The 26,968-nt window shown below is 41.5% G+C and overlaps 1 protein-coding gene across 1 annotated transcript in view; it reads right to left on the bottom strand.

The window, feature by feature from the left end:
- FANCA (FA complementation group A) overlaps positions 1 to 26,968 on the bottom strand; it is a 75,413-nt gene that overhangs the window by 22,675 nt on the left and 25,770 nt on the right. The window contains exons 15-27 of the mRNA XM_077831436.1: positions 23,056 to 23,189; positions 21,954 to 22,064; positions 21,434 to 21,529; positions 21,281 to 21,340; positions 20,268 to 20,398; positions 19,639 to 19,699; positions 19,506 to 19,555; positions 18,292 to 18,368; positions 7,010 to 7,117; positions 5,447 to 5,589; positions 3,713 to 3,783; positions 2,339 to 2,438; positions 711 to 901 (exon numbers count right to left, since the gene is read on the bottom strand). Coding sequence (XP_077687562.1) covers positions 711 to 901; positions 2,339 to 2,438; positions 3,713 to 3,783; positions 5,447 to 5,589; positions 7,010 to 7,117; positions 18,292 to 18,368; positions 19,506 to 19,555; positions 19,639 to 19,699; positions 20,268 to 20,398; positions 21,281 to 21,340; positions 21,434 to 21,529; positions 21,954 to 22,064; positions 23,056 to 23,189 — 1,333 coding nt within the window. The remainder of the gene's footprint in view (positions 1 to 710; positions 902 to 2,338; positions 2,439 to 3,712; positions 3,784 to 5,446; positions 5,590 to 7,009; positions 7,118 to 18,291; positions 18,369 to 19,505; positions 19,556 to 19,638; positions 19,700 to 20,267; positions 20,399 to 21,280; positions 21,341 to 21,433; positions 21,530 to 21,953; positions 22,065 to 23,055; positions 23,190 to 26,968) is intronic.

Here is a 26,968-nt window from a genome sequence, read left to right on the forward strand (position 1 = left end):
AAGTAAAAACCAAGGATATCATGCTTCAAAATTGTCTAAATACAAACTGCAATGATATCCAGTGACCACCTAGTCCAACAGTGTAATCATATTGGAACACTGTGCGAGCTATGACAATGGATTTTAAAGAACAAGGAGATAAAAGTAACTACTAAATCATTTCAAAGGCTGGCACAGGAAGTCTAGAAAAAGATGGGAATAAAATCATAACATACCTGGGAGAGAGACTGCAGTCCTATTTTGTGTAATTCAGCGCTGACCCAGAGCCACCCTAATTTTTAATATGAGGGTGTAGCCTGCAAAGACCACAAGTGCCAACAAAAAAAAAAGCTTCATCTTGATTTGAGGCCAGGTAGGATCTGGAATTTTCATGGATCACACCTTAATATTGAAAGATGAGGGCGGCTTCAATCTGTTCTAATTCATGCCAATTAGATGCAATCCCTGGGCTCCTCCCAAATTTCTTATGCACCCATTGGTGGGCAAAGTTGGGGCACATCTTGTCTAAAGTTTCTACTTTTAAGTTTCATTTTCAAATAAAAACGTTCTAAACCTAAATACTAACATGTCCAATAGTGTGAGTGCCACACATTTGTAAGAGGGGAATCTATTGCATGACAGGACGTACTGTTCCATATCCCTGCCTGTGCCAAATCCAAGTCATCCCTAGAAACAGGGAAACCTAGCATATGACAAAGAAAGAAACTCACCTCATGCAGAAGGCTAAGGACTCCCCTGTCCTGCAAACAAGTAAATGGTTCCAGTACTCCGTAACAGAAAGGCCCTTTGCAGAGGCAACCTTGGATCCAATGTTCACTTCAGGAATCAAAGATTTGGATTCATTTAAATGAATCATAAAGGCAGCTAGTCCTAAAACATGAGCATCATTTAGGGAAGGACCCTGCAGCCAAACAAATAAATAGCTCAGTGAAAAGATGCATAGCATTTGTAACAAAGCAGCAAGTCTCAACTGAACCTCAAACTAATCAAGAGGCAGAATACTGCAACTATCCAGTGACTAATTCAGTGCAAAAGAACAATTTAGCAGATAGAAGGCACCAGTTAAATTAGATAACTTCCTCCTTATCTGAAATTCTGAAGTTGTTTCTGGTTAGCTTCTACAGCAGAAATAAGAGAATTCTACAACAGTAACGTGGCGTAACTAACTTTAATTACATCCTTGCAGAATTTTAAAGGCCAATGGCTTTTCAGATTCCATGGCATTTAGATTCATTTATCAGCCTCATAACTTAATCCTTTCAGTACAACAGGGTGAAGAGCACTTAAAAGAAAGAGCACAAGGAAACACTTAAAAAAATAAAAAATAAGAACAATGAACGCATGAGGCATAGCTCTGGATCTTGCACCTAGGTATTTAGAAAGGCTCAGGGTCTCAACTGTCTCTTAAAAGCTGACTAAGGCTGGTAACGGTGGTGGATATGTAGTTCTGCACCAGGTGCCACATCACAACCCCTTTACATCACTCCAATAAACGGACTTTAACAGCTCCTGGGGAAATATATCCATTCTAAAGCATAGAACATATGAAAGCATAAAAGCATCTATACAGAGTTCTATGCTGCCTCCCCCCTTGCAGCTTGTAGCACAGGGGATTGCCAGGACAGGCAGGAATGCTTTAACATACAAAATGGCCTGCACTGATCCAGAATCCAGGACACACAAATATAGTATAAAGCCATCTTTCCCCCCCTCACGATCCTCTTCCTGGAAGGACCTTCTGTGCTGTGCCTCCTCAGAGATGCAACACGGAATCTAGCTGCAGAACTGAGAGCTGTGGTCTGAAAAATTACTTAGCATGTAATACTGCCTGCACCAGCTCAGAATGAAAATTAGAGGGGGCAAAAATGGTCTTGAGGCTGATACAGCATTTACTCAGTATTTCTAATGCACAAGTGCTCCTTTTAATTCAACAACAGTGCCTCCCCCTTATACATTAAACGCACAAGGCTGTATAGTTAAAAATTAAAAAGTCTGAAAATACAAGAGTTAATCTGACCATATTACACCTTTTCTGCTTATGTACATATTTGCATATTATGTATATTTACATATTATGTATATTTCAGTTCATGTTGTTAAATGTGCATCATAAATGAGCAATGTGGCCAAGTTAACATTGCTGTAGAATCACTATTGTTTGCATTTTCTCAGACCAGGTTTGAAAAGTTTGTTCAAAATGAGAACTCTTTTGGAAAATTACAAGTTAATGAAATCCCTCCATCGTATAGTACAGTACAGACAGGTACTCAGTATACATGTGGAGAGATGAGGCCAAAGCACATGGTTACCATCAATTTCTTTATGTTGGGAAACTAACCTGATGATAAATAAGCTGACAGAGCCTAGTCAACAGGGCAGGTAAGACACGCCTGTGCCCACAAATCATCTTCACAAACAGAGACAAACAGAGCCCCTGCCTACAGAAGACACAAGCCATGTGATCATGTTACTGCCAAAGGTCACTGTTATCCTTAATATAGAAGAGGGTTTTAGAAATGGTTAAACAGAATGCATCTGAAGCACCTTTGAGTGTAAATGCATCACACAACTATCACTCCATCAATATAATCAATTCAGCACTATAATAAATGCTATTTATATATCCCCATATGGGCATGGCACTATATGACATGTAAAAATCAGAAGGTCCCAGCCTTATGTAGCTTACAATCAAGTCAAAGAAGAGTTGTCGAGAGAGATCTGGAGAAGAGGAAGGTTGCTGAGGGGCACAGAAAGGAGACTGTTGCAGGTACAGGGGTCTTCTTTCAGGATAGTTATTTAAACTGTGGTGAGAAAACTGTTCAGCACTGCCATGCTACCAAAAGCACACCCCATTTAGGTTACAGGATTGTAGGCAGCTTGGAAGTTGCCAGTGAAGTTACTTTTTAAGGAACTATTTTGACCATAACACTTATAAAATTTTTGCTAACACACACACGAGCTAAAACACCACATTCTTCTTCCAAAGAGGAACTTCAGGTAAAGCCCAGTGAAAGTTAAGTCATACTCTCACAGTTTCCATTTGTCAGGACAAACATATATTTAATTTCTGAAATAAAGGGAGGCATGCACAGGTTTAAGATCAAAGTGAAAAAATAAAATGCTGTATTCTTCTCTTGATCTTGTGTCTTCAGCACTAAGCTTTGTGCTTCATTCATTTAATGCTGGAGATGGCCCTAAGGCTAATGGCAGGGATGCCTAGACCTAGAGCAGCTCTGGATGTACCAAAAATAACCCAGAAGACACTTTAATGTCTTATGTACAAAGGCAAAGAAAAATATTCTTCTTGGGGTCTGATTTGTTTCAACAAAAAAGTTATAAAAAAAATAAATCAGAAACTTTGCTCCAGTGTCCCCCTCTTAATAATCCCATCTTTAGAAACAACGTGGTGTTAGTATTACAAAAAGGCAGCACTAGACAGAGCAGAGGGATATTTTAAAGGGCTGTCACATAGTGGGCAGCTTATTTTAAGGAGACTCAATGATAATGGAAGAGCACATGGTGTTTCTACTCTCATCTATCAAAGTATTAGTTTTTGCATCACAGCGGCTCAGGATAGAAGTGCCTAAAAACACCAGTACGATATATCCCGCATCATCAACAAGGGGATCTTCACAGACCCTTGTACAGTGCAGGTATTACAGAGCACTAAACAGTTTTGTCCTGCTTGCATGTATAGCATGCATCTTACCTGTCAGGAGGGTTAAAATAGGAAGCAGCTATTAGAGTCTGGCAAAAGGATGTCAGTAAAAGATCAATGACCTGGAACAAACAACATAATTCATTTCTACTTTGTGGAGTTTGTCTCTAGATTTAGTTTTAGGATATGCATAGACATACATACAATTACCCAACACAATCTTAAAGAAAACATGTTAATGTTTATAATAGGTACACCAGATCACTGGTGTCAAGAAACTGAAATTAAAGTCCTGTGTTATAAACCCAGGAATGTTTTATATCCCCCAATTAATGTCCAGACATATTGTGATGTTAACGACATGAACTGGGACTGTATAGATCATTGTTGCAACCAAGGTCCTATAATTGCACCAAATCTTGTACAAAGGGGGTCAAGTGAGGTGTCTATGAAAAGGTTGTAACTTGCTGGTTATAATTATGCTGTAACTTGCTGGTTATAATTATGCTGTCTGTATGTGTATGTCATTTTTGTATTTGAATTTATGAATATTGGCTATGTACTTGTATCTCAGTGTGTTTGATTCAGAGTAAGCACCAGTGAAGCATTTGGTCAGCTTCTTGAGAAAGGACTATTCTGAATAAGTGCCCGATCACGAAACACTTAACTGACAATGGACTTTGGGAGACTCCAATCCACATCTGAGGAGCCTTCCTGGGAACTTTCAAGGTAGCATGTGAGCAATGGCTCCTGCCTGGAAACTGAATTATGCATGGACATGTGACTTGCCCATGTGACTCCAAACTCCATCTTGCAGCTGTGATTTTCCACAGTAAGGACAAAGGGGTCCTTCCATATGGCAGAAGATATAAAAGGCCCTGGAAACCCCTCCATTTTGTCTTCAATCCTGCTTCTGACCTCTGGAGGAACTGTGCTTGAAACTGAAGCTCTGAACAAAGGACTGAACAACCCATCCAAGCTGGGATATTTGTACTCCAGAGACTTGATCGGTTTAAATCAGCAGTAATCCCATCAAGCCTGAAACAAGCCTGAACTAAGAACTTTGCAATTATTGTATGTATTTGATTCCATTTTAACCAATTTTAACTCATCTATATTTCTTTCTTTTTATGAATAAACCTTTAGATTCTAAAGGATTGGCAACAGCGTGATTTGTGGGTAAGATCTAACCGGTATATTGATCTGGGTCTGAGGCTTGGTCCTTTGGGATTGGGAGAACCCTTTTTCTTTTACTGGGATATTGGTTTTCATAACCATTCATCCCCATAAGGACTGGTGCTGGTGGTGATACTGGGAAACTGGAGCGTCTGAGGAAATTGCTTGTATGACTTCTGGTTAGCCAGTGGAGTAAAACCGAAGACCTCTGTTTGGCTGGTTTGGTGTGCCTTAGTAGTGAAGGACCCCCAGCCTTGGGCTGTGACTGCCCTGCTCTAAGCAATTTCTCCTGAATTGATACCCTCAGTAGTGTCCCGCCAAAGGTCGCTTTGTTATATATATATATATATATGTCTTGTAAAGAAAGCCTATCCCATCTGAAAGATTTACATAGCATACAGTACACTCCTAGGTCTCTTCACCAGACATCCAAAGATTTCTGAAAGGCTAAATATAAGTTTATATTCTCTGTAGAACAATGCAAGATGCACAGATTGGTAATACATTTACTGCTCTTCATAGACAAAGCTTTTGACAAGCACTGCACATGTATTTGAATTTATTCAATCAACCCAATTTGCTTATTGTTTCAGGCTCTACAATACTCACACACTGATCCTGCTGTTCAAGTTTTGGGGAACAAATGTTAAGTTGGATCAGAGAATTGAAGGATGCAGCTTCATTTTCATTATTGCGATGTCCCAGGACAGTCATCAGTCTCTCAGAGATCAGTGCAATCTGGGCTGGCACAGCTGCAGGAAAGAGCAGCATGAGAAGAAGAAAACCAGAGTGGGTAAGCGTAAAGGTAAGAAAGGAGCTGGAATTAAGAGAACACTTCCATTTCCAAGGTTGATGGATGTCAATTTTTAATGTAAGGGGGAAAAGGAAGGAGTGTATGTCCCATTCACTGCCTTTAAAATTCGCACCAGAGACTCTAAAATCCTGAAAAGCAGTAAAAGAGATTTTCCCTCCTGATGTGCTCAAAATGCAGAATAAATTACATCTTTTGGCTTGGAAACATCCAAAATGGCTGCCTAGAATGAAGGAGCGGATGAAACTCCTGCATTTCCAGCTCAGACCAATATGTTACGTTACTGCCTTGCAATGCATCTCCTTGGTATCACTTCAGGAGTTTCAAGCCTCAAGTATATGGAAATGATTAAGACACAGAATATTCCCTGCTGAGGGACAGGGAAAGATAAGTCACTTTGTCATTATCTAAAAGCCTCTGTCACAAAAGTAGAGAGCTTCCCATCCTCTTCAAAACAAACTCAAATGTTCCTACCAACCTGCTTATAGAGTGCTGGGCATATTTACATCTTTAGGAATAAATTACTATGATGTTTAGGGTGTAAAATACTGAATCCCAAATTTTTAAACAACCAGAAAACTTATGTACTGTTCTCCAAATCACTAAGTTTTATTTTATTTATTATGTTTCAGCAGGTGCATCTTTCATTTGTTGGGATGATGGGTTTCACCATACATAAAAGCTTGACCAACGCACTCATCCTGACTGCCATTTAGAATTGTTTTCATAGAATGTATTTCATAGTTTAAGGTATCTCAATGCACTTTAGATAGTAGCACAAGGGTAGTAACTGTGTAGGCAATGGAGCATCCATTAGGCATTCTGACATAGTTCACACAGTGCTAGGTACATTATAACTTACTTTATTGATCAGAAGAATGGTAGTCAGGACACAATAATTATCAGTTATTTTTTTGAAAAAAATTAATGGGATCTTTAACTCCCATCAGAGACTTATGACAAGAACCATATTTCATCTTCCATCAGAGGAAGAGTATCCCAATGGCAGCTCCTTTGTCTCCAATACTGCACTGCCAAACAGCTTTTATGAGCACAAATGCAGGAGTAGGGGTGGGTGCCCTCCAACCTTTTGACAGAGATGACTGAGTTGTCTCAGGATCTTTACTGACTTATTCTTTTAAGTTAAAAGCTTAACTGTCAGAAACTAATTAGACATTCTCAAAAAACAAAACAAAACAAAAAATCAGACCTGAAGAAATTATATGAATCAGAGAGGTTACAGTCCTCAACCACCTTTGGCATGAAGCATAACACTGCTGTTTTTGTTAGCATTAGCCACTTTCTTAGTGGCCTTCTATGAACTTTATTTTAAAGTAACTGCTACATGCCTCCCCACATACCATCATGTTTGCTTTGGTCTGTGATCAGCATGATCAGTTCATCCAGTTCAGCCTTCAGCTGTTCAACAGGCTCTTTGAGATGGTCAGTCTCTATTTCTATTGATCCATCTATATAAATAGAAGAGAGAGATGGTCTATATTATTTGTCTGTATTAGAATACTAGAAATATAGGGCTGAAAGGGACCTCAAGAGGTTATCTAATCCATCCCCCAACAATGAAGCAGAGTCAAGTACAGTAACTCCCCACTTAACGTCCTCTTGCTTAACATTGTTTTGATCTTATGTCCCTGCTCTATTTCAGAACATGCTTGTTTAAAGAAGCGTAATGCTGCCCTACAATTTTGTTTGGCTGCCTGCTTTGTCCATGGGTGGCAGCCCCCCTACGTGCCCTCCGGTGGACCCCACGGATCAGTGCCTTCCCCCTGCTCCCCCCGCCTCCTGCCCGCGGCAATCAGCTGTCTTGTGGTGTTCAGGAGGCTATGGGGAGGAGCGAGGACATGGCGCGCAGCCTCCCCCCTCCCTCCTGAACACCACAAACCAGCTGATTGTCGTGGACAGGAGGCAGGGGAGGGAGGGGGGAGGCTGCACACCGCATCCTCGCTCTTTCAGCCAGCCTCCTGAATGCCTCAAGACAGCTGTTTGCTGTGGGCAGGAGGCAGAGGGAGCAGAAGGAAGGTGCTGATCCGCGGGGTCCACCGGCGGGCGGGAGGCGGTGGTGGTGCGCGCATAGGGAAGCTGATGGGGGGCTGCCAGCCTGTTTAATACCTGTATTAAATTGCTTGTTTAAAATTTATATAATGCCTTTTGTCTGGCAAAAAAAATTTCGCTGGACCCTAACCCCTCCTATTTACATTAATTCTTATGGGGAAATTGGATTTGCTTAACATCATCTCACTTAGTCACATTTTTCAGGAACCCTGACCACACCACACAATCCATCGTCTACAGCCAAGCTCTGCGATACAACCGCATTTGCTCCAACCCCTCAGACAGAGACAAACACCTACAAGATCTCTGTCAAGCATTCTTACAACTACAATACCCATCTGCGGAAGTGAAGAAACAGATTGATAGAGCCAGAAGAGTTCCCAGAAGTCACCTACTACAGGACAGGCCTAACAAAGAAAATAACAGAACGCCACTAGCCGTCACCTTCAGCCCCCAACTAAAACCCCTCCAACGCATTATTAAGGATCTACAACCTATCCTGAAGGATGACCCAACACTCTCACAAATCTTGGGAGACAGGCCAGTCCTTGCCTACAGACAGCCCCGCAACCTGAAGCAACTACTCACCAGCAACCACATACCACACAACAGAACCACTAACCCAGGAACCTATCCTTGCAACAAAGCCCGTTGCCAACTGTGCCCACATATCTATTCAGGGGACACCATCACAGGGCCTAATAACATCAGCCACACTATCAGAGGCTCGTTCACCTGCACATCCACCAATGTGATATATGCCATCAGGGGCCAGCAATGCCCCTCTGCCATGTACATTGGTCAAACTGGACAGTCTCTACGTAAAAGAATAAATGGACACAAATCAGATGTCAAGAATTATAACATTCATAAACCAGTCGGAAAACACTTCAATCTCTCTGGTCACGCGATTACAGACATGAAAGTTGCGATATTACAACAAAAAACTTCAAATCCAGACTCCAGCGAGAGACTGTTGAATTGGAATTCATTTGCAAATTGGATACAATTAACTTAGGCTTGAATAGAGACTGGGAGTGGCTAAGTTATTATGCAAGGTAACCTATTTCCCCTTGTTTTTTTTCCTACTTCCCCCCCCCCCCCGCCCAGACGTTCTTGTTAAACCCTGGATTTGTGCTGGAAATGGCCCACCTTGATTATCATACACATTGTAAGGAGAGTGGTCACTTTAGATAAGCTATTACCAGCAGGAGAGTGGGGTGGGGGAGGTATTTTTTCATGCTTTGTGTGTATAAAAAGATCTTCTACACTTTCCACAGTATGCATCCGATGAAGTGAGCTGTAGCTCACGAAAGCTCATGCTCAGATAAATTGGTTAGTCTCTAAGGTGCCACAAGTACTCCTTTTCATTTTTCAGGAACATAACTACAATATTAAGTGAGGAGTTACTATATACCTAGACTATCCCTGATAGAGGTTTGTTCAATCTGTTCTTAAAAACATCCAATGAAAGGGAATCCCCAACCTCACTCAGTAACCTATATTCTAGGTACTTAGTTTTTCCTAAATCTAACCAAAATTTTCCTTGCTGCAGATTAAGCCCATTACTTTTTGTCCTACTTTTAGTGGGCATGGAGAACAGTTGATCACAGTCCTCTTTATAACAGTCCTTAAACATAGCTGAAGACTTATCAGGTCCTTTCAATCTTCTTTTCTTGAAACTAAACCTACCCAGGTTTTTTAACCTTTCCTCATAGGTCAGGTTTTCTAAACTTTTTCTCATTTGTGTTGCTTTCTGTGCACACTCAGATGTGGACAAATTGGAAGAAGCATGGCACCCAAAACTGGACACAGTACTCCAGCTGAGGCCTCACTAGAGCTGAGAGAGTGGAACTACCACTTTAAATATACAAAACCTAAAGCAAAGATTCTCTGATCTCTACTTAGGATTAATGTGAAAGCAGAATTCACTTTGGGATATAAAATAGTGTATATATATATATACACATAAAACATGGATCTGCCACAATGTACAGAATCATTTTTATCCTCAAAATCATTTACTCCTGGGGGAATTCTGCACTACTGTGTGTGCATAATCAATGAGCCGTGCATACTTTTAATTTTTTCCCCAGAAAAAAGCTTCTGCTGAAAAGTTGCTGCAGTTCCTCCTTTTACCCAACAGAGGACGCTGTGGCGATAGAGCACAGCAGCCACTCCCAGCATGCTAGGGAAGAGAAAGAATGCCTTCTTCACTGTGCCAGCTGGGTCAGGTCAGGAAACAGGGAGGGACTATGGGGAGACAGACAGCATGGGGGTGCTGGGGGGGGGGGGTCAGACAGGGGCTCATAAGAGCTAGTGGGGGAGGACAGACTGGGGCAGGGGCTGAATGAGAGTGGAGGCGCAGGGCCACATGGTGACGGGGAGGGGGTGCAGGACCACATAGGGACAAGGGGTGGCTGAGTGGGGGCACAGAGACACATGGGGACGTGGGTGTCTGAGTAGGGGTGGAGGGACACATGTGCCTGACTGAATGGGAAAGGCTTGGGATCATCCAGGATCTGCATGGGGGAAGCTCCCTAACAGTTCCTTCCAGCCCCCCAAAAAAACCTGTTCCATACTTTTCCCACACATACCCAACAACCGTCAAATTTCACACCCAGGCTCCTTCCCAGCAATTATTTCCCGCTCCCTCAGCTCCTCCGTTACCCGACTCCCCCCAGCCTTGCACTGCTTCTGGGGGGTGCGGGAAATATGGTTCTGTATGGTAGTTTAAATGAATTATTACTCAGCGTTCTGTATTAAAAAGCCCAGTAAGGAATCTATTTGTCAAAAAACATTTTCTGAATCTTTTTTGTCGTCTGTATTGTTGCAGACATATTTGCTGACAGATATTTTGAAATAAACGACCAAAAATAATTGAAATTAGTGTGATTATATTGTCTTATTTTGACAAATAAAATACACAAAATTTTGCTGAATTTGAAAATAGTGTGCGCAGAATTTTTAATTTTTTGTTGCAGAATTTTTAATGTTTTGGCTCAGAATTCCCCCAGGAGTAAATAATTGTACCACTTGACTAGTCAGTTATGAATTTATGTCTAGTTCAGGAAGGAACTTAACTTTCAGAACCAAGAAATGAAGAAATCTTACTTCATATTTTCCTTACTATTCTCCTTTTCTTCCAGCCTCCAGAAATTCTCATAAGCAAACTAGGGAAATATGGTCTAGGTGAAATTACTATAAGATGGTTCACAACTGTTTGAAAGACTGTACTTAAAGAACAGTTATCAATGGTTATCTCTCAGACTGGGACGGTATATCTAATGTGGTCCCACAGGAGTCAATCCTGGGCCCAGTACTATTCATATGTTCATTAATAACTTGGATAGTGGAGTGGAGAATGTGATTATAAAAGTTGCTAATGACACCAAGATGCAGAAGGGTTGCAAGCACTTTGGAGGACAGGTTTAGAATTCAAAAAAAGACTTGGCGAATTGCTCTGAAATCAACAAGATGAAATTCAATAAAGACAAGTGCAAAGTATTACACCACACTACAACTTGGAAGGAAAAAAAATCAAATGCACTACTACAAAATGGGGAATAGCTGGCTAGGTGGTCCCTACTGTTATCCTGGGGTATATTAACAGAGTGTCATATGGAAGACACAGGAGGTAATGGTCCTGCTCTACTCAGCATTGGTGAGGCCTCAGCTGGAATAGGGTGTCCAGTTATGGACACTGCACTTTAGGAAAGATGTGCACAAATTGGAGAGAGAATCCAGAGGAGAGCAACAATATTGATAAAAGTTTTAGATAACTTGATGTGTGAGGAAAGGTTAAAAAAAACCTGACAAGTTTAGTCTTGAGAAAAAAAGACAACTGAAGGGGGAGCTGAGAACAGTCTTCAACTATGTTAAGGGCTGTTATAAAGAGAGCAGTGAAGGATTGTTCTCCATGTCCACTGAAGGTAGAACAAGAAGTAATGGCTTTAATTGGCAGCAAGGGAGATTTAGGTTAGATTAGGAAAAAAAATTCTAACTATAAGGATTGTTAAATTCTGGAATAAACTTCCAAGGAAGGGTGTGGTATCCCCATCATTGAAGATTTTTAAGAACCGGTTGGAGAAACACCTGTCAGGGATGGTCTAGGTTTACTTATTCCTAATCAGTGCAGGGAGCTGGACTTGATGACTTCTCAAAGTCCCTTCCAGCCCTTCATTTCTGTGATTCTATAAAGTGTCTTTTCTCCCAGCAAGGCTGGGAAAACATTCCAGAAATACCAAGTTAAACGCTAAGTAATCAGATTCCCCTCAAACAAGAAAGCAAGAACTCTACAAAAATCTCCAGCTGTGAACATTGGGTTTATTTTGTTTGAATTGCAAAGAAGGCAAGTTCCCACTTGTCACCACAGAGACACTGCCACCAGCAACATTTCAATTCAGAATAGTCCAGCCCTAGAAACCATCAAGTAGAGTTTGTCATTGAATGTTCAGCAGGTAGGAACAGTGTCTCAGTTAACAGAGCCAAAAATAACTCAAAAAGAAAAGGAGTACTTGTGGCACCTTAGAGACTAACCAATTTATTTGAGCACAAGCTTTCTTCTACACTTTCCACAGTATGCATCTGATGAAGTGATGCATCCGACGAAGTGAGCTGTAGCTCATGAAATCTTATGCTCAAATAAATTGGTTAGTCTCTAAGGTGCCACAAGTACTCCTTTTCTCGTCACAGTGTGTGTGGTAACACCCATTGTTTCATGTTCTCTATGTATATAAATCTCCGCACTGTATTTTCCACTGAATGAATCCGATGAAGTGAGCTGTAGCTCACGAAAGCTTATGCTCAAATTTTTTAGTCTCTAAGGTGCCACAAGTACTCCTTTTCTTTTTGCGGATACAGACTAACACGGCTGCTACTCTGAAGCCCAAACCAGTTTTTCAGGAACAAAGGAACAAGTTTTTCAGGAACAACTCCCAGCCAGATGTTAAAAGTTTGTCACCTGCTTAAGCAGCCATTCTCCAGCAGGGGGAAAAAGTGTAAAAAAGAAATTTACATTTAATCACAGGGATAGTTCAAATCTCTCATCCACAGCAGACAGCTTGTCACCTACACACTAGCTGGGGGTAATCCTCAAAGAGGGGAGAGTGGTATAAGAATGAGAGACCGTGGCCTCCACTTCACCTCTCTTCTCCCCCTCCCATATCTGCTCATGGCAGCTACAATGCTCAAAAGACAAAGAAAGCATAATTGAACTGGGGGTGGGGTGGTTCTATCTGGAAGGCTTTTCAGCTAATACAGATTGCTGTAGCACATGGTGAGACAAAACCTTTTGTTTTTAAGTTATTTTAGTTTGTTAAATTAGGTATTGGATTAAAGTGTGTAGGAAACTATTAGGGATAACAAGGCTGGTGCATTATCATTTTCCTTTGATGAAAGGACAGACTTTCTATGAGTTTGTACTGTTCAGAAGGGTACTGAGCAGTACAAGACATTTCTGGGGGACAAGGCTGGGACTGGGAATTTGAGGGTGTTGCCCTGTAAGTAATTCATGAGTGACTGGTCAGATTCTCATGTATTTAAATGGAAGTGAATTTGCATGCTGAAGGCTATGCAAACAGGCCAGGAGTGGATGTTCTGACAGCAAAGCAATGCAAGAGGCACCCTAGGCTAGAGAATTAAGGGGACACAGCTGTTCAACAGTCAACAGATTGAACCCTGGATAATGTCACATGCACCAAGGTTGATTTAGGCCCTATTGAATCAGTTCTACTATGATGTAGAAAATATTAACTAGGATGAGCCACTAGAGGTCATTGTCAACTCAAATGATTCTTTACAAGCTTTTTATTTTGATCACAGAGACCTGCACAATTGTCACCACTTAGTACTTCTGCATCTCCTGGAAACGAGGAGGACACTAAGCAGCTGAATATCAGGTATTTAACAGCATCTGTGTCTTCATGTTACGCAAAACGGGTTGAAACCTCCCTATATAGCTATTGCTTCTTTGTGAGACTTTTTTCATGTTTGAAGTGGTTTTAGCAGGAGTTATTTTCTGTGTACAAACTTTTGAGCACACTTGTAAAATATTCCTGTTTCATATTAGCTAGTCCCGAGATTGACAACCTTTGGCACGCGGCCAGTCAGGGAAATCTGCTGGCGGGCCAGGACGGTTTGTTTACCTGCAGCGTCCACACGTTTGGCTGATCGCAGCTCCCATTGGCCGGGTTTGCCATTCCAGGTCAATGGGGGCTGTGAGAAGCGGTGTGGGCCAAGGGATGTGTTGACCAAAAGTTGCCAGTCCCCGTGCTAGTTTGACCTGCGTTACTTCATGATTTTGAAATAAACTTCCTCGTATTTGAAGATATTGCCAATTTTAAAATGTTAGTGTTTTGAAAATCCATTTGCTAACAGAGAATACATAAAAGAGTCCGTTCAAAAATTTACAATAGCACCAACATGATGGCTGTGATGGGATCTTAAATTAAACCCACCTCAAACAGGTGTGGATTGGCAACTGTAATTGTTACATTTTCAGATCTATTTCTCATCCCCTTCTCCTTGGGCATGCACTTTATCCCGTCCTTTGAAAGGCAGGACCACAACAAAGCCTGGATGAAGTACTGTCATGCAGAAGATCAGGACTTAGGTTCTCACTCTGCAGACTAGTGAGGACTATGTTACTCAGGGCTGAGAGCACTTAGTCTCTGAAGAAGAAGAGATGAAGACACTATGGTAATGATTTTTACAGAACCACATAGATGGCTTTTTAGAAGTCACGTTCTCAATCACAGCAAGTGTTCATATATAGATTTGGCAAGGAATTAAAAATGGTGGCAAGAGTAAGAAGGTACAGAAATCCAATAAAGTATCTCTACCTCAGTTCCTTAACCTCAATTCCTGCTCCTGTACAGAACATGGGTCTTGTCTCCCTGCCCCCCAAAGGGTAGCAGAAATCCAACTACCTGTTGCTAAATATGACCTAGCAATTAGACATAGTTTTGGAATTGCCATTGTAGCAACTGACTCTGTCTGCCACAAGTGCGCTTCGTTCACTGTAGATGGTCCTATGCTCTCACATTCCAAAAGCCAATACCTGGCTGAGTTTGGATCAATTCTATAGCAATAAAATTACCAAGTTCAGCCAAAAAGCCACTTAATATAGTTGCTTTCTTGAGGCTCCGCAACATGGAACTGCAGTCTATCACCACAAAGACAGCTGATAAAGTTTAAATTTAGATGGGAAAATTTTTTCTCTTGACAGAAAATGCTTTGCAGTAGAAACTGTAACAATACATATACCTCTCTGCAGACTCTTCCATTTGCAAATTGACAGCCACCAGATTTTTAAAACGTGATATCCAAATGACCACTACTCTAAAGAGCGATATGTGCCATTGTGTTCTTCTTGTTGTTCCTCCTTCAAGTTTGAAGATGACCAAGACATCACTGATTGGTTTGGTTTCTGTGAACACATGAGTAGCTGATCAGGCCAATTTGAGCTTTGAACTCTCTGTGGCACACTTAATCAAGTAACCCATAGTGGCATCTCTTGCTAACAGTGGACATACGGCTCTTGTGAGATTTACACTGCTGGTGCTTCTGCTGTGCCTCAGTGGTTCTCCTCTGCTCACAGACTGTAGCTCCAGTATGGATGAGACTTTGCCAGGTAGAATGATCATGGGCAAGATCTTCTCAAATATCTGGGTCAATGTCAAAATGTTGAGTCTTTGAAACATTTCTGTTGGCCTCCCTGAGTGTGCTTTCCCTACTTTAGCTCACCCTAAAAGATCTTTGGCAGTTGTTCATCTGACATTCTGGTGACATGGCATGCCCATCTCATCTGTGATTTCATCAAGGAGAATGGATGCTTGGAATACCTGTCCATATGAGAATCTCAATATCTGGAGCCTGGTCTTGCCATCTTATCCTCATTGGTTTCCTCAGACAGCCCACGTGAAAGTGAGTCAGCTTCATAACATGGCGTTTGTACACTGTCCACATTTTGCATGCATAGATCATAGTTGGCAACATAATGGCTTAGTAGACTTCAGTTTTGTTTGTTGACTAATGCCTCTGCGCTCCCGCACATTTGCATGTAGTCTGCCAAAGGCCAACACTTGCTTTCGCAATTCTGGCATTGGTTTAATCATTGCTGTGAATTGCACATGACAGTGTCCTGCTGAGATAGGTGAACTTGTTCACTGCCTGAAGGATTTCGCCATTCACTGTGATAGTAAGGTTTTCCTCGCACAGGCTGGTACATCATTTCTGTTTTCTTGAGGTTGATTGAGAGACCAAAATTATCACAAGCTGAAGAGAAACAGTTTATACTCCGCTGCATGTCAGAATCAGATTCGGCATTCAGAGAACAGTCATCAGCAAACAGAAGATCATGAATTGTCACTTCCTGTACCTGTGTCTTTATCTGTAGTCTCCTCAGATTGAAAATTTGCCATCAGTCTGGTATCTGATGCCAATCCCAGTGTCACAGTCACAAAAGGCATCTGTAAGCATGGCAGAAAACCTCATACTGAAGAGGACTGGGGTCAACACACAGCCCTGCTTGACTCCATTGATGACTGGGAATGTTCAGATGACTCATCATCCATAACACAAGGGACCATGCCCTCATGGAATTGCCGAACCATTGTGATGAATTTCTCTGGGCAAATGAATTTTGCCATGATCTTCCAAAGGCCCTCCCAACTGATTATAATAAATGCTTTTTTCAGGTCAATGAAAGTCATATACAGGTTGGAGTTCTGTTCCTGGTATTTCTCTTGAAGTTGACAAGCTGCAAACACTATGTCTATGATCCTGCATCCTTTCCTGAAGCCACACTGTCTCTCAGGCAGGAGTCCTCATCGGATGAAGTGAGCTGTAGCTCACGAAAGCTTATGCTCAAATAAATTGGTTAGTCTCTAAGGTGCCACAAGTACTCCTTTTCGTTTTGCGAATACAGACTAACACAGCTGTTACTCTGAAACTTATCCAATGCGTTGCATAAGGCGATTCAGCAGGTAGCCTAAACATTTTCTGCTTCACCTTAACCCTGGTCAGAGTACTGCAGCTGATGGGGATCCTGCTACAGCAGTCGAAAAAAATCACACAAAAAAAGACATCACCAACACAGTCTTCCACCTGTCAAACTGTGACAAGAGGTCTTGGATGCATCTGAGCTTCAAGCACTGGCATCATATTAACTATGTCATCATCAGGAGAAGAGATAGACAGGATGTTAGTGTGACAAAGGCCATGAGAAATGCAGAATGCTGGACTGATCAAAGGCTTATAGTCTTCAAGCTGAATATCCAGATACATCCTAGTGGAAGACCACAAGGTAAAAGAAAGCACCCAAAAAGCTTAATGTCTCCAAATTAAAACAGGAGAATGTGAAACAGGCCTTTGCTGAAGAACTGCGCAACTTGTAACAATTCATGCAAACTAACAACATCAAGGAAAATTCAGCATCATGTACTCAGATGCATCAAATAGCCACAGTTCCATCACACATAAATATCAAGATTGGTTTGATGAAAACAATACTGACAAAGGGAGACTATTGAATGAGAAATATCGGCTCCATAAGGCCTGTTTAGGAGACAGCATTTCAACATCTAACAAGGCAGTCTTCAACAACATCAAGAGGATTGTCCAACGCAAACTTAGAGAGATGCAAAACTGATGACTGAGCAGCCAGGCAGATGAGAGTCAGTCTTATGCTAACAGCAATGGTATGAAGAATTTCTGTGATGCTCTAAGGACAATCTATGGGCCATAATCATCAGGAACATTTCCAGTACTGAGTGCTGATGGTACCACACTGCTCACTGACAAAGAAAAGATACAGTAAAGGTGGGCAGAACAGTTTAACAACATATCAAGCATCTATTAGCAAGGAGGCAATTGATCAACTGCCCCAGATTGATATGAACATATCTCTTGCTGATCCCCCAACGCTCACTGAAACTGCAAAAGTGATGGACCTGCTGTCAAATGGTAAAGTACCTGGAGTAGATGCTATACCAGAAGTCTATAAAGCCAGAGGCTTGCACATGGCTCTGAAACTGACTAAATTTTTCCAGTCAATGTGGACTCAAGGAACTATCCCCCAGGAGTACAAGGTTGCATCCATCGTCCACTTGTACAAACAGAAAGGTAACAGACAATCCTGCAACAACTGTCAGGGCATCTCCTTGTTGTCAATAACCAGCAAAATTCTCACCAGAATTATATGTACACACCTGACTACTAGAGAAGCTGGGGAGGAGGAAATCCAGAGGCCAATAAAGTCTTAAAGAAAAGCAAAGATCACTCATTTATTTATCTACACATTTTTATTACACCCATCACCCTGGATGGTAGGTAGCCAAGCAAATATATTTAATACAAACACCACCCTAATAAAATTCAGAATCAAACTACAATATATTTTGCTTTATGTATTAATAAAACTCCAATCACTGTTGTCTATATATAGGGAAAGAATCTGATTTGTAATGCTTGGAAAAATTCCTATCTAAAAGGGCATCAGTGAAAACAGATGTTTAATCTTGGTTCATTGCTCTAACAAACTAATGCTTTAGTAAATACCTATATTTCTCACCTTGTAAGTGTTTCTCTTTCAAAGAATGACAAGCTTGGACATATCTGGAGTACAAGTTTGGTGGAATTTTGTCAGCTCTGCAGTAAGAGAAAGTTTTTTTTCCATTTACACCATTTAACCACAGAATTCAGACTCATTAAAGTAAGTGCATAACTATATTTCATACAAGAATTTTCCCCCATAGACTAGTAACACTAAAGCAGACACTGCACTTGACAACATTTTTATGATCTGGCATAAGGTCAAGATAGTTGCACACTAGAGATTAGCAGTATTATATAATATGTGGGGGCAAGAGTGCACAAAAGGGAGTGCAGTTATGGGACAGAGCATGCACTCATCTCAAGTGCAGGACAAGACTGAGATCAAAGATTGTATGACCTCCAAACAGTTGATAGGCAGGTAAACAATACTAAATGTTCATTACAGTGTTTATAGCAGGATTAGATCAATTATATCAGTTTAAGTTGTAACATGCAGCTAGGAGCTTGTCTACATGGTGGGGTAATACGCTCTATGCGGGTGTGATTTCTAAAGCGTACTAACGTGCTTTAGTTGGTCCGTGTACACCCTGCTGGTGCACACTAAGCGTTCCCTAGTGCACTTTAACGTAGTACTGTTTCAGACAGCACTATATTAAAGAATACCAGCAGGGTCTATAAGGGCCAATTAATGCTCAATAGGTTAGTGCACTTTAGAAATCACACCCTCATACAGTGCATTATCTCACCATATAGACAAGCCCTAAGTCTTAGATATAGTTTGGAATTAAGAGACACAATTGAATGCCTACAAATGAGGCATTCATATAGAAATGTTTGTGTTAAAGTCAGCTACAGAAAAGTTACTAGTTTTAAAACAAGTTTATTCCCACTGGGCAAGAAAATATCAAACAGTCAATATTCAGGAATGATTGAGTCCTTAACATGGAATATGTCCTCCTTAGACACTATCCTGACAAAACAAAGGCAGATCTTGAAGTATTGCCATGGCAGCAAACCCATCCCCAGCAGCAAGGCACTGTACCTGCCAGCTGAAACCAGGTGTCTCAGAGGGGGAGAAATCCTATCCATGAGGTTAGCTAGTAGGTACCATTTTGCAAACAAGGTGTCAGTGCATGAACCTCAGATAACCTGATTCTGTAGTCAAACATTCCTAACACATAGTCCAGAAAATTAGAAACTCCCTTTGCCTCATGTGCTTTATTTTCATACCTCTTTAAGGAGTCTATAAAAACGATGCGCGAGTCTGGAATTTCAGGGAGCTGTAACAAAAAGCAGCCAAGTCAGAAATGCATTTACTACCCATAAATATGTTTCCAAATGAAAGGATAAGAAAAATACTAACCACACGTGGCATGAGTAAAGCAGGAATAAAGTGGGAAGTATAATAGGGTCTTCTGAAAATACTGAAACAGAAGGGGAAAAGATTAGCAACTAAATACAGAGGGCAATTTCGTTAATATCTTAGGAGTGATTTCTGCTTGCTACACAAATAAGAATATTTGAGTATAGTTCCTTCAGTTAAAAACCAGAACAAACTTTATTAACCATAAAAACTCAGCAATTTAAAATGGAGAAATACCATACCCAGGTTAACTATTCTTACTGTGGGGTTTCCTTCCTGTTTGCTTCTCAGAGGACAGAGTCCAAATTCCCAGTTAGTTCATAACATGAAACACTGGGTTTTTCACACAGTGCATTCTTATAGACATTGGTTTCTTGATTTTTAAACATCCTCAAAAGATGGCTTTATAACGGAACTAGTGCCTTCCCTTCTGTGTGCACATGGCCTTTTTATCCTCTGAGTATCATCTGCACAAATAGCCTGAGCTTAGATGATTACTGTAGCACTGGATAAATTAGCAAGATTTTCTTAAGTGCTTCTTTGCTTCCATCCTAAACTTTTCTCTTATTTTTTCTTTGATGTGCTCTTGAAACAGAATCTTTTGAGAAACTTCTACAAAGATACCATACCTGGCCTCCATCACACTTGTTGGGATCTTCCCTGTATTTTCAAATATCCGAATGGCCTTTTCAACATCTTCAAGTGCCTGGCTCTGGGGCTGGCTCATGCAGGTGACAAGGAGGGAACAGCATAGTAAAGTCTTTAGCATAACAGAGTAAATCATTCTTGCCTTTTCTTTCATGCTTAGTAATGGTGGTCTTATTTTTACAGCACAGAGACAAAGGGTGCAACTACATAACTGAAATAGGCTGGTATGGAGAGTAACAGTGCAAGAATACTGATAAGGCTGCTCTATCTTCTGTATTTCATGTGCTTTGGCTTTTGGGGTTGAATTCAGTGCTCATAACCTTTCACTTAATTGCATTGGCTAGAACTAAACAGAATGCAGGGTACGGCAATCTAGGCGTCTCTCAAGCAGGCTGCTAATCACATGAAGTTGCAACAACTTGTGGCAATCTCCCAGTGTGCAAACATATCTAATGCAGATGAGGAAGAGACTAGATGACCCTTTCACTAGGGACTTAAATAGAATTTGATCTTCCTAAGACAAACCACCAATGTACTCAGCTGCTGCACCACTGACAAGAGCCCTATTTCATGCACTTTAAAATATATTCAGTTTCTTTACTTATTTCCACATTCCATCAGTATATCCTATTGCATTACTAACTAATCAAAATACAGAAAATATAGAATAAAGTGTGACTCAAAAGGATCAAGCCAAATATTCCCTTTTTGATTAGTATTATTCAAAATATATCTTAAACAAAACAGTATAAAACTGCAGTCTGTAGACAACTCTCTCCCACCATGGATTATTCCCCTTAAATGTGAGAGTCATGTAGATTCTACAACAAACAGATGCTATACAAAATTAAAAATAATTAATTATTTACTGAGCTGATATTTTGCATAGTTTTGCATGTAGCCAATAATGCTGTGTAATTTTGTAGTGAGAAGTGTTACCACAGTAACAAAAAGTATAATTTACTGGAAGTCATCCTGGAAAATCCTCCAGTACCTGCACAGCTTCCTTTGTTGAAGATAAATCCTCATAGAGCCCCATGTCTTCGATAGCAACCTGTAAGTCACAAGAAAAAGGAAAATGTCACAGAGCAACTGATATTCTGATGGAAAAGGATTTTTCAGGTGGAGGAGAATGTTTTTCACCAACCTTGAGATCAGCCAATCGGGTTTTGGCCAGAGTGATATATTCCAAGAGAAAGGGACGGTATTTTGTTGGTACAAAAGGTGGATGCATTATATGGACCTAAAGAGTAAAATTCAAAGCAATGGTTTATTATTTTGACAGCATACAAAAGCCAGCTTCTGATACATCTCCTTACAGATTCCTGGGAGCTCTGAAGCTAGACAATGACAAGGCACTGTTGCCTGCTTAAGAGCTCACAGAAAAGCCAGTTACATGGCAAAGGAAATCTTTCCACATAAAAAATTGCCATGAATTTTAATTTAGTCCCAAGGTACTCTTTCTTCATTGTGTCAAAGCATTAAAAGAACCCTCTGCTACTTTATTTTATAGAGAAAACTTGGTCCTGCTTCTCAGGTACATATTGAAAGTTATAATAATCTGGCCCGGTCAAGGGCCATGTGACTTTAGTCTGATAAACTGAAGCAGTTTGGAACAGACCCCTAACAGCCCCACAAGAAAATGATCTCCATAAGAAGCTTCTCACCTTCAGATATTGGGGTGCTTCAAAGGGAACCAATTCTGATAGGAACTCGAAGAGAAAGACCAAAGCCTTCTTACTGCTACCATGGTAACCACTGGCATTGCCAAAGGAAACCTGAAAGGGGGAAAATGCGAATATTGTCTTTCAGGCTTGATAAAATTACTACCGTTGCACCCTGCTACACTTAGTGCAGAAATCCCAAATACCCTACAAATCTTATCTCCCCAGATAGTGTTTCTGCAAAAAGTTATTCAAAGGATACTATTTATAAAAAAAATAAATCAATCTGCCGGAAAATCTACCACAGTAAATATCAAAGTTTGGTTTAATGCTCTCTCAAGAGAACATTTATAGATAGTTAAATGAGGTGATATACTGAAGGATTTGCAACAGCAAATGCACCGGTTTCTACACAGGGGAAATATATCTTTGTTCTGATACAGTTAAGCATTACAGGGATAATGTATTGATTTATTAAGATCACACAAAACAAAGAATCATTTCACTTTTCAATAAATCCTAAATATTTCACCATCAAAAGCTTCAGGACATATTTTCAGACCTTTCAAGACAATTTACATGTACAAAAATGCATGAGAATTTGTATGCGTAAATTACATACACATTTACAACAACTGTAAAAGCAAATGATCAATTATCCTAACTGATCAATACATGCAATTACAAAAACTGCACACACATTTTTCGTAAACATGAGTACCTTACACATGCATTTCTCTAGCCTACAACTTGTGTTAATGATGATTTCAATTACGATCGTAACAAATGTTGTGCAAGGAGAGACATTTCTGACCAATAAATGGAGAAGCCAACGAGGAGTTAGGGAGGGAGGAAGGAAGGAAAGAGCAGAGAAAGCTAGACTGATTAAAAAAGCAATTTATTTGTAAATACAAAGGCAATATTTAAGACTAATAATATACAGTATCATCAATTGTTGCTCTATTTCTACTCCAAGCTGACTGACTAAAATTAAGATCTTCTTGTACAGGTTTATATCAATTCATTCTTTCCAACTGTCTCCCTTGTACACACTTCCTCTTCAGTTAAGGAATAACATTCCCAGTTAGTCCTTATTTAGTCTTACCTTAAACCATTCAGCATAAGGCATGAACACAGCAGGACCCTCAAGGGCAGCCTGACGAGCTATCAAGAATGCAGTGATCATGTTTTCCATATCGTAATTCTCAAAGGCTTTTATCAGCAGACTGCTCAGTAGATCTAGAAAAGGTATAACAATAGGCCCAAAACACTAAATATCTGTGGTAAAAACTTAATGGAATCTTGGCAACTGTGTTGGAATATTACTACAATAAATGCAGCCAATTATCTGTGAAAAAAAAGAGGTCTGGGAAACAGGGACAAGGGGCAGCACATAATACTACACTACAGATTCAAATCTGGGAGAGGCTTTGAGACTCTATCTTAACATCTTTTCATATATAATAAAAAGGCACTTTTGCTATTCAACAAATCCTTAAGACTCTACAGGGCTCCAAGCACTGCACAGAATACAGCAACTGAATGCACAATAGGAAACTCAGAAAAATGGAGTTTACCTACTAGTATCACATTGCAAATGCACACGTGAAGGCAGAAGTCAGACTCTGGAACACCCTGCAAACCACGTTAGCAATTAAGATGGTTATCACATAACCACAGCGAGCTGAATTTAAAATTTGAGAAATGGGAAAGTCATAGCATGTAGCACGTGCATCAAGGTGAATCTTGGAGTATTTAACAGGAAAAGCAGAGCTCCTGAATTGTTTATTACCTTATAAACACAGCAGACAATTATACAATTCTCCACGTGGGCACCAATGATACTGCCAAGAATGACCTTGAGCAGATCACTGCGGACTACGTGGCTCTGGGAAGAAGGATAAAGGAGTTTGAGGCGCAAGTGGTGTTCTCGTCCATCCTCCCCGTGGAAGGAAAAGGCCTGGGTAGGGACCGTCGAATCGTGGAAGTCAACGAATGGCTACGCAGGTGGTGTCGGAGAGAAGGCTTTGGATTCTTTGACCATGGGATGGTGTTCCATGAAGGAGGAGTGCTGGGCAGAGACGGGCTCCATCTTACGAAGAGAGGGAAGAGCATCTTTGCCAGCAGGCTGGCTAACCTAGTGAGGAGGGCTTTAAACTAGGTTCACCGGGGGAAGGAGACCAAAGCCCTGAGGTAAGTGGGAAAGCGGGATACCGGGAGGAAGCACAGGCAGAAATGTCTGTGAGGGGAGGGCTCCTGCCTCATACTGGGAATGAGGGGCGATCAACAGGTTATCTCAAGTGCTTATATACGAATGCACAAAGCCTTGGAAACAAGCAGGGAGAACTGGAGGTCCTGGTGATGTCAAGGAACTATGATGTGATTGGAATCACAGAGACTTGGTGGGATAACTCACATGACTGGAGTACTGTCATGGATGGTTATAAACTGTTCAGGAAGGACAGGCAGGGCAGAAAAGGTGGGGGAGTAGCACTGTATGTAAGGGAGCAGTATGACTGCTCAGAGCTCCGGTACGAAACTGTAGAAAAACCTGAGTGTCTCTGGATTAAGTTTAGTAGTGTGTGCAACAAGAGTGATGTAGTGGTGGGAGTCTGCTATAGACCACTGGACCAGGGGGATGAGGTAGATGAGGCTTTCTTCCGGCAGCTCACGGAAGCTACTAGATCGCATGCCCTGATTCTCATGGGTGACTTTAATTTTCCTGATATCTGCTGGGAGAGCAATACTGCGGTGCATAGACAATCCAGGAAGTTTTTGGAAAGCGTAGGGGACAATTTCCTGGCGCAAGTGCTAGAGGAGCCAACTAGGGGGGGCGCTTTTCTTGACCTGCTGCTCACAAACCGGGTAGAATTAGTGGGGGAAGCAAAAGTGGATGGGAATCTGGGAGGCAGTGACCATGAGTTGGTTGAGTTCAGGATCCTGACGCAGGGAAGAAAGGTAAGCAGCAGGATACGGACCCTGGACTTCAGGAAAGCAGACTTCAACTCCCTCAGGGAACGGATGGCCAGGATCCCCTGGGGGACTAACTTGAAGGGGAAAGGAGTCCAGGAGAGCTGGCTGTATTTCAAGGAATCCCTGTTGAGGTTACAGGGACAAACCATCCCAATGAGTCGAAAGAATAGTAAATATGGCAGGCGACCAGCTTGGCTTAATGGTGAAATCCTAGCGGATCTTAAACATAAAAAAGAAGCTTACAAGAAGTGGAAGGTTGGACATATGACCAGGGAAGAGTATAAAAATATTGCTCGGGCATGTAGGAATAAAATCAGGAGGGCCAAATCGCACCTGGAGCTGCAGCTAGCGAGAGATGTCAAGAGTAACAAGAAGGGTTTTTTCAGGTATGTTGGCAACAAGAAGAAAGCCAAGGAAAGTGTGGGCCCCTTACTGAATGAGGGAGGCAACCTAGTGACAGAGGATGTGGAAAAAGCTAATGTACTCAATGCTTTTTTTGCCTCTGTTTTCACTAACAAGGTCAGCTCCCAGACTGCTGCGCTGAACATCACAAAATGGGGAAGAGATGGCCAGCCCTCTGTGGAGATAGAGGTGGTTAGGGACTATTTAGAAAAGCTGGACGTGCACAAGTCCATGGGGCCGGATGAGTTGCATCCGAGAGTGGTGAAGGAATTGGCGGCTGTGATTGCAGAGCCATTGGCCATTATCTTTGAAAACTCGTGGCAAACCGGGGAAGTCCCGGATGACTGGAAAAAGGCTAATGTAGTGCCAATCTTTAAAAAAGGGAAGAAAGGGGATCCTGGGAACTACAGGCCAGTCAGCCTCACCTCAGTCCCTGGAAAAATCATGGAGCAGGTCCTCAAAGAATCAATCTTGAAGTACTTGCATGAGAGGAAAGTGATCAGGAACAGCCAGCATGGATTCACCAAGGGAAGGTCATGCCTGACTAATCTAATCGCCTTTTATCATGAGATTACTGGTTCTGTGGATGAAGGGAAAGCAGTGGATGTATTGTTTCTTGACTTTAGCAAAGCTTTTGACACGGTCTCCCACAGTATTCTTGTCAGCAAGTTAAGGAAGTATGGGCTGGATGAATGCACTATAAGGTGGGTAGAAAGCTGGCTAGATTGTCGGGCTCAACGGGTAGTGATCAATGGCTCCATGTCTAGTTGGCAGCCGGTGTCAAGTGGAGTGCCCCAGGGGTCGGTCCTGGGGCCGGTTTTGTTCAATATCTTCATAAATGATCTGGAGGATGGTGTGGATTGCACTCTCAGCAAATTTGCGGACGATACTAAACTGGGAGGAGTGGTAGATACGCTGGAGGGGAGGGATAGGATACAGAAGGACCTAGACAAATTGGAGGATTGGGCCAAAAGAAATCTGATGAGGTTCAATAAGGATAAGTGCAGGGTCCTGCACTTAGGACGGAAGAATCCCATGCACCGCTACAGACTAGGGACCGAATGGCTAGGCAGCAGTTCTGCGGAAAAGGACCTAGGGGTGACAGTGGACGAGAAGCTGGATATGAGTCAGCAGTGTGCCCTTGTTGCCAAGAAGGCCAATGGCATTTTGGGATGTATAAGTAGGGGCATAGCCAGCAGATCGAGGGACGTGATCGTCCCCCTCTATTCGACATTGGTGAGGCCTCATCTGGAGTAGTGTGTCCAGTTTTGGGCCCCACACTACAAGAAGGATGTGGATAAATTGGAGAGAGTCCAGCGAAGGGCAACAAAAATGATTAGGGGTCTAGAACACATGACTTATGAGGAGAGGCTGAGGGAACTGGGATTGTTTAGCCTGCAGAAGAGAAGAATGAGGGGGGATTTGATAGCTGCTTTCAACTACCTGAAAGGGGGTTCCAAAGAGGATGGCTCTAGACTGTTCTCAATGGTAGCAGATGACAGAACGAGGAGTAATGGTCTCAAGTTGCAGTGGGGGAGGTTTAGATTGGATATTAGGAAAAACTTTTTCACTAAGAGGGTGGTGAAACACTGGAATGCGTTGCCTAGGGAGGTGGTGGAATCTCCTTCCTTGGAAGTTTTTAA

Source organism: Eretmochelys imbricata, chromosome 12, assembly GCF_965152235.1.
Source record: "Eretmochelys imbricata isolate rEreImb1 chromosome 12, rEreImb1.hap1, whole genome shotgun sequence".
In the NCBI taxonomy this organism is placed as follows: Eukaryota; Metazoa; Chordata; order Testudines; family Cheloniidae; genus Eretmochelys; species Eretmochelys imbricata.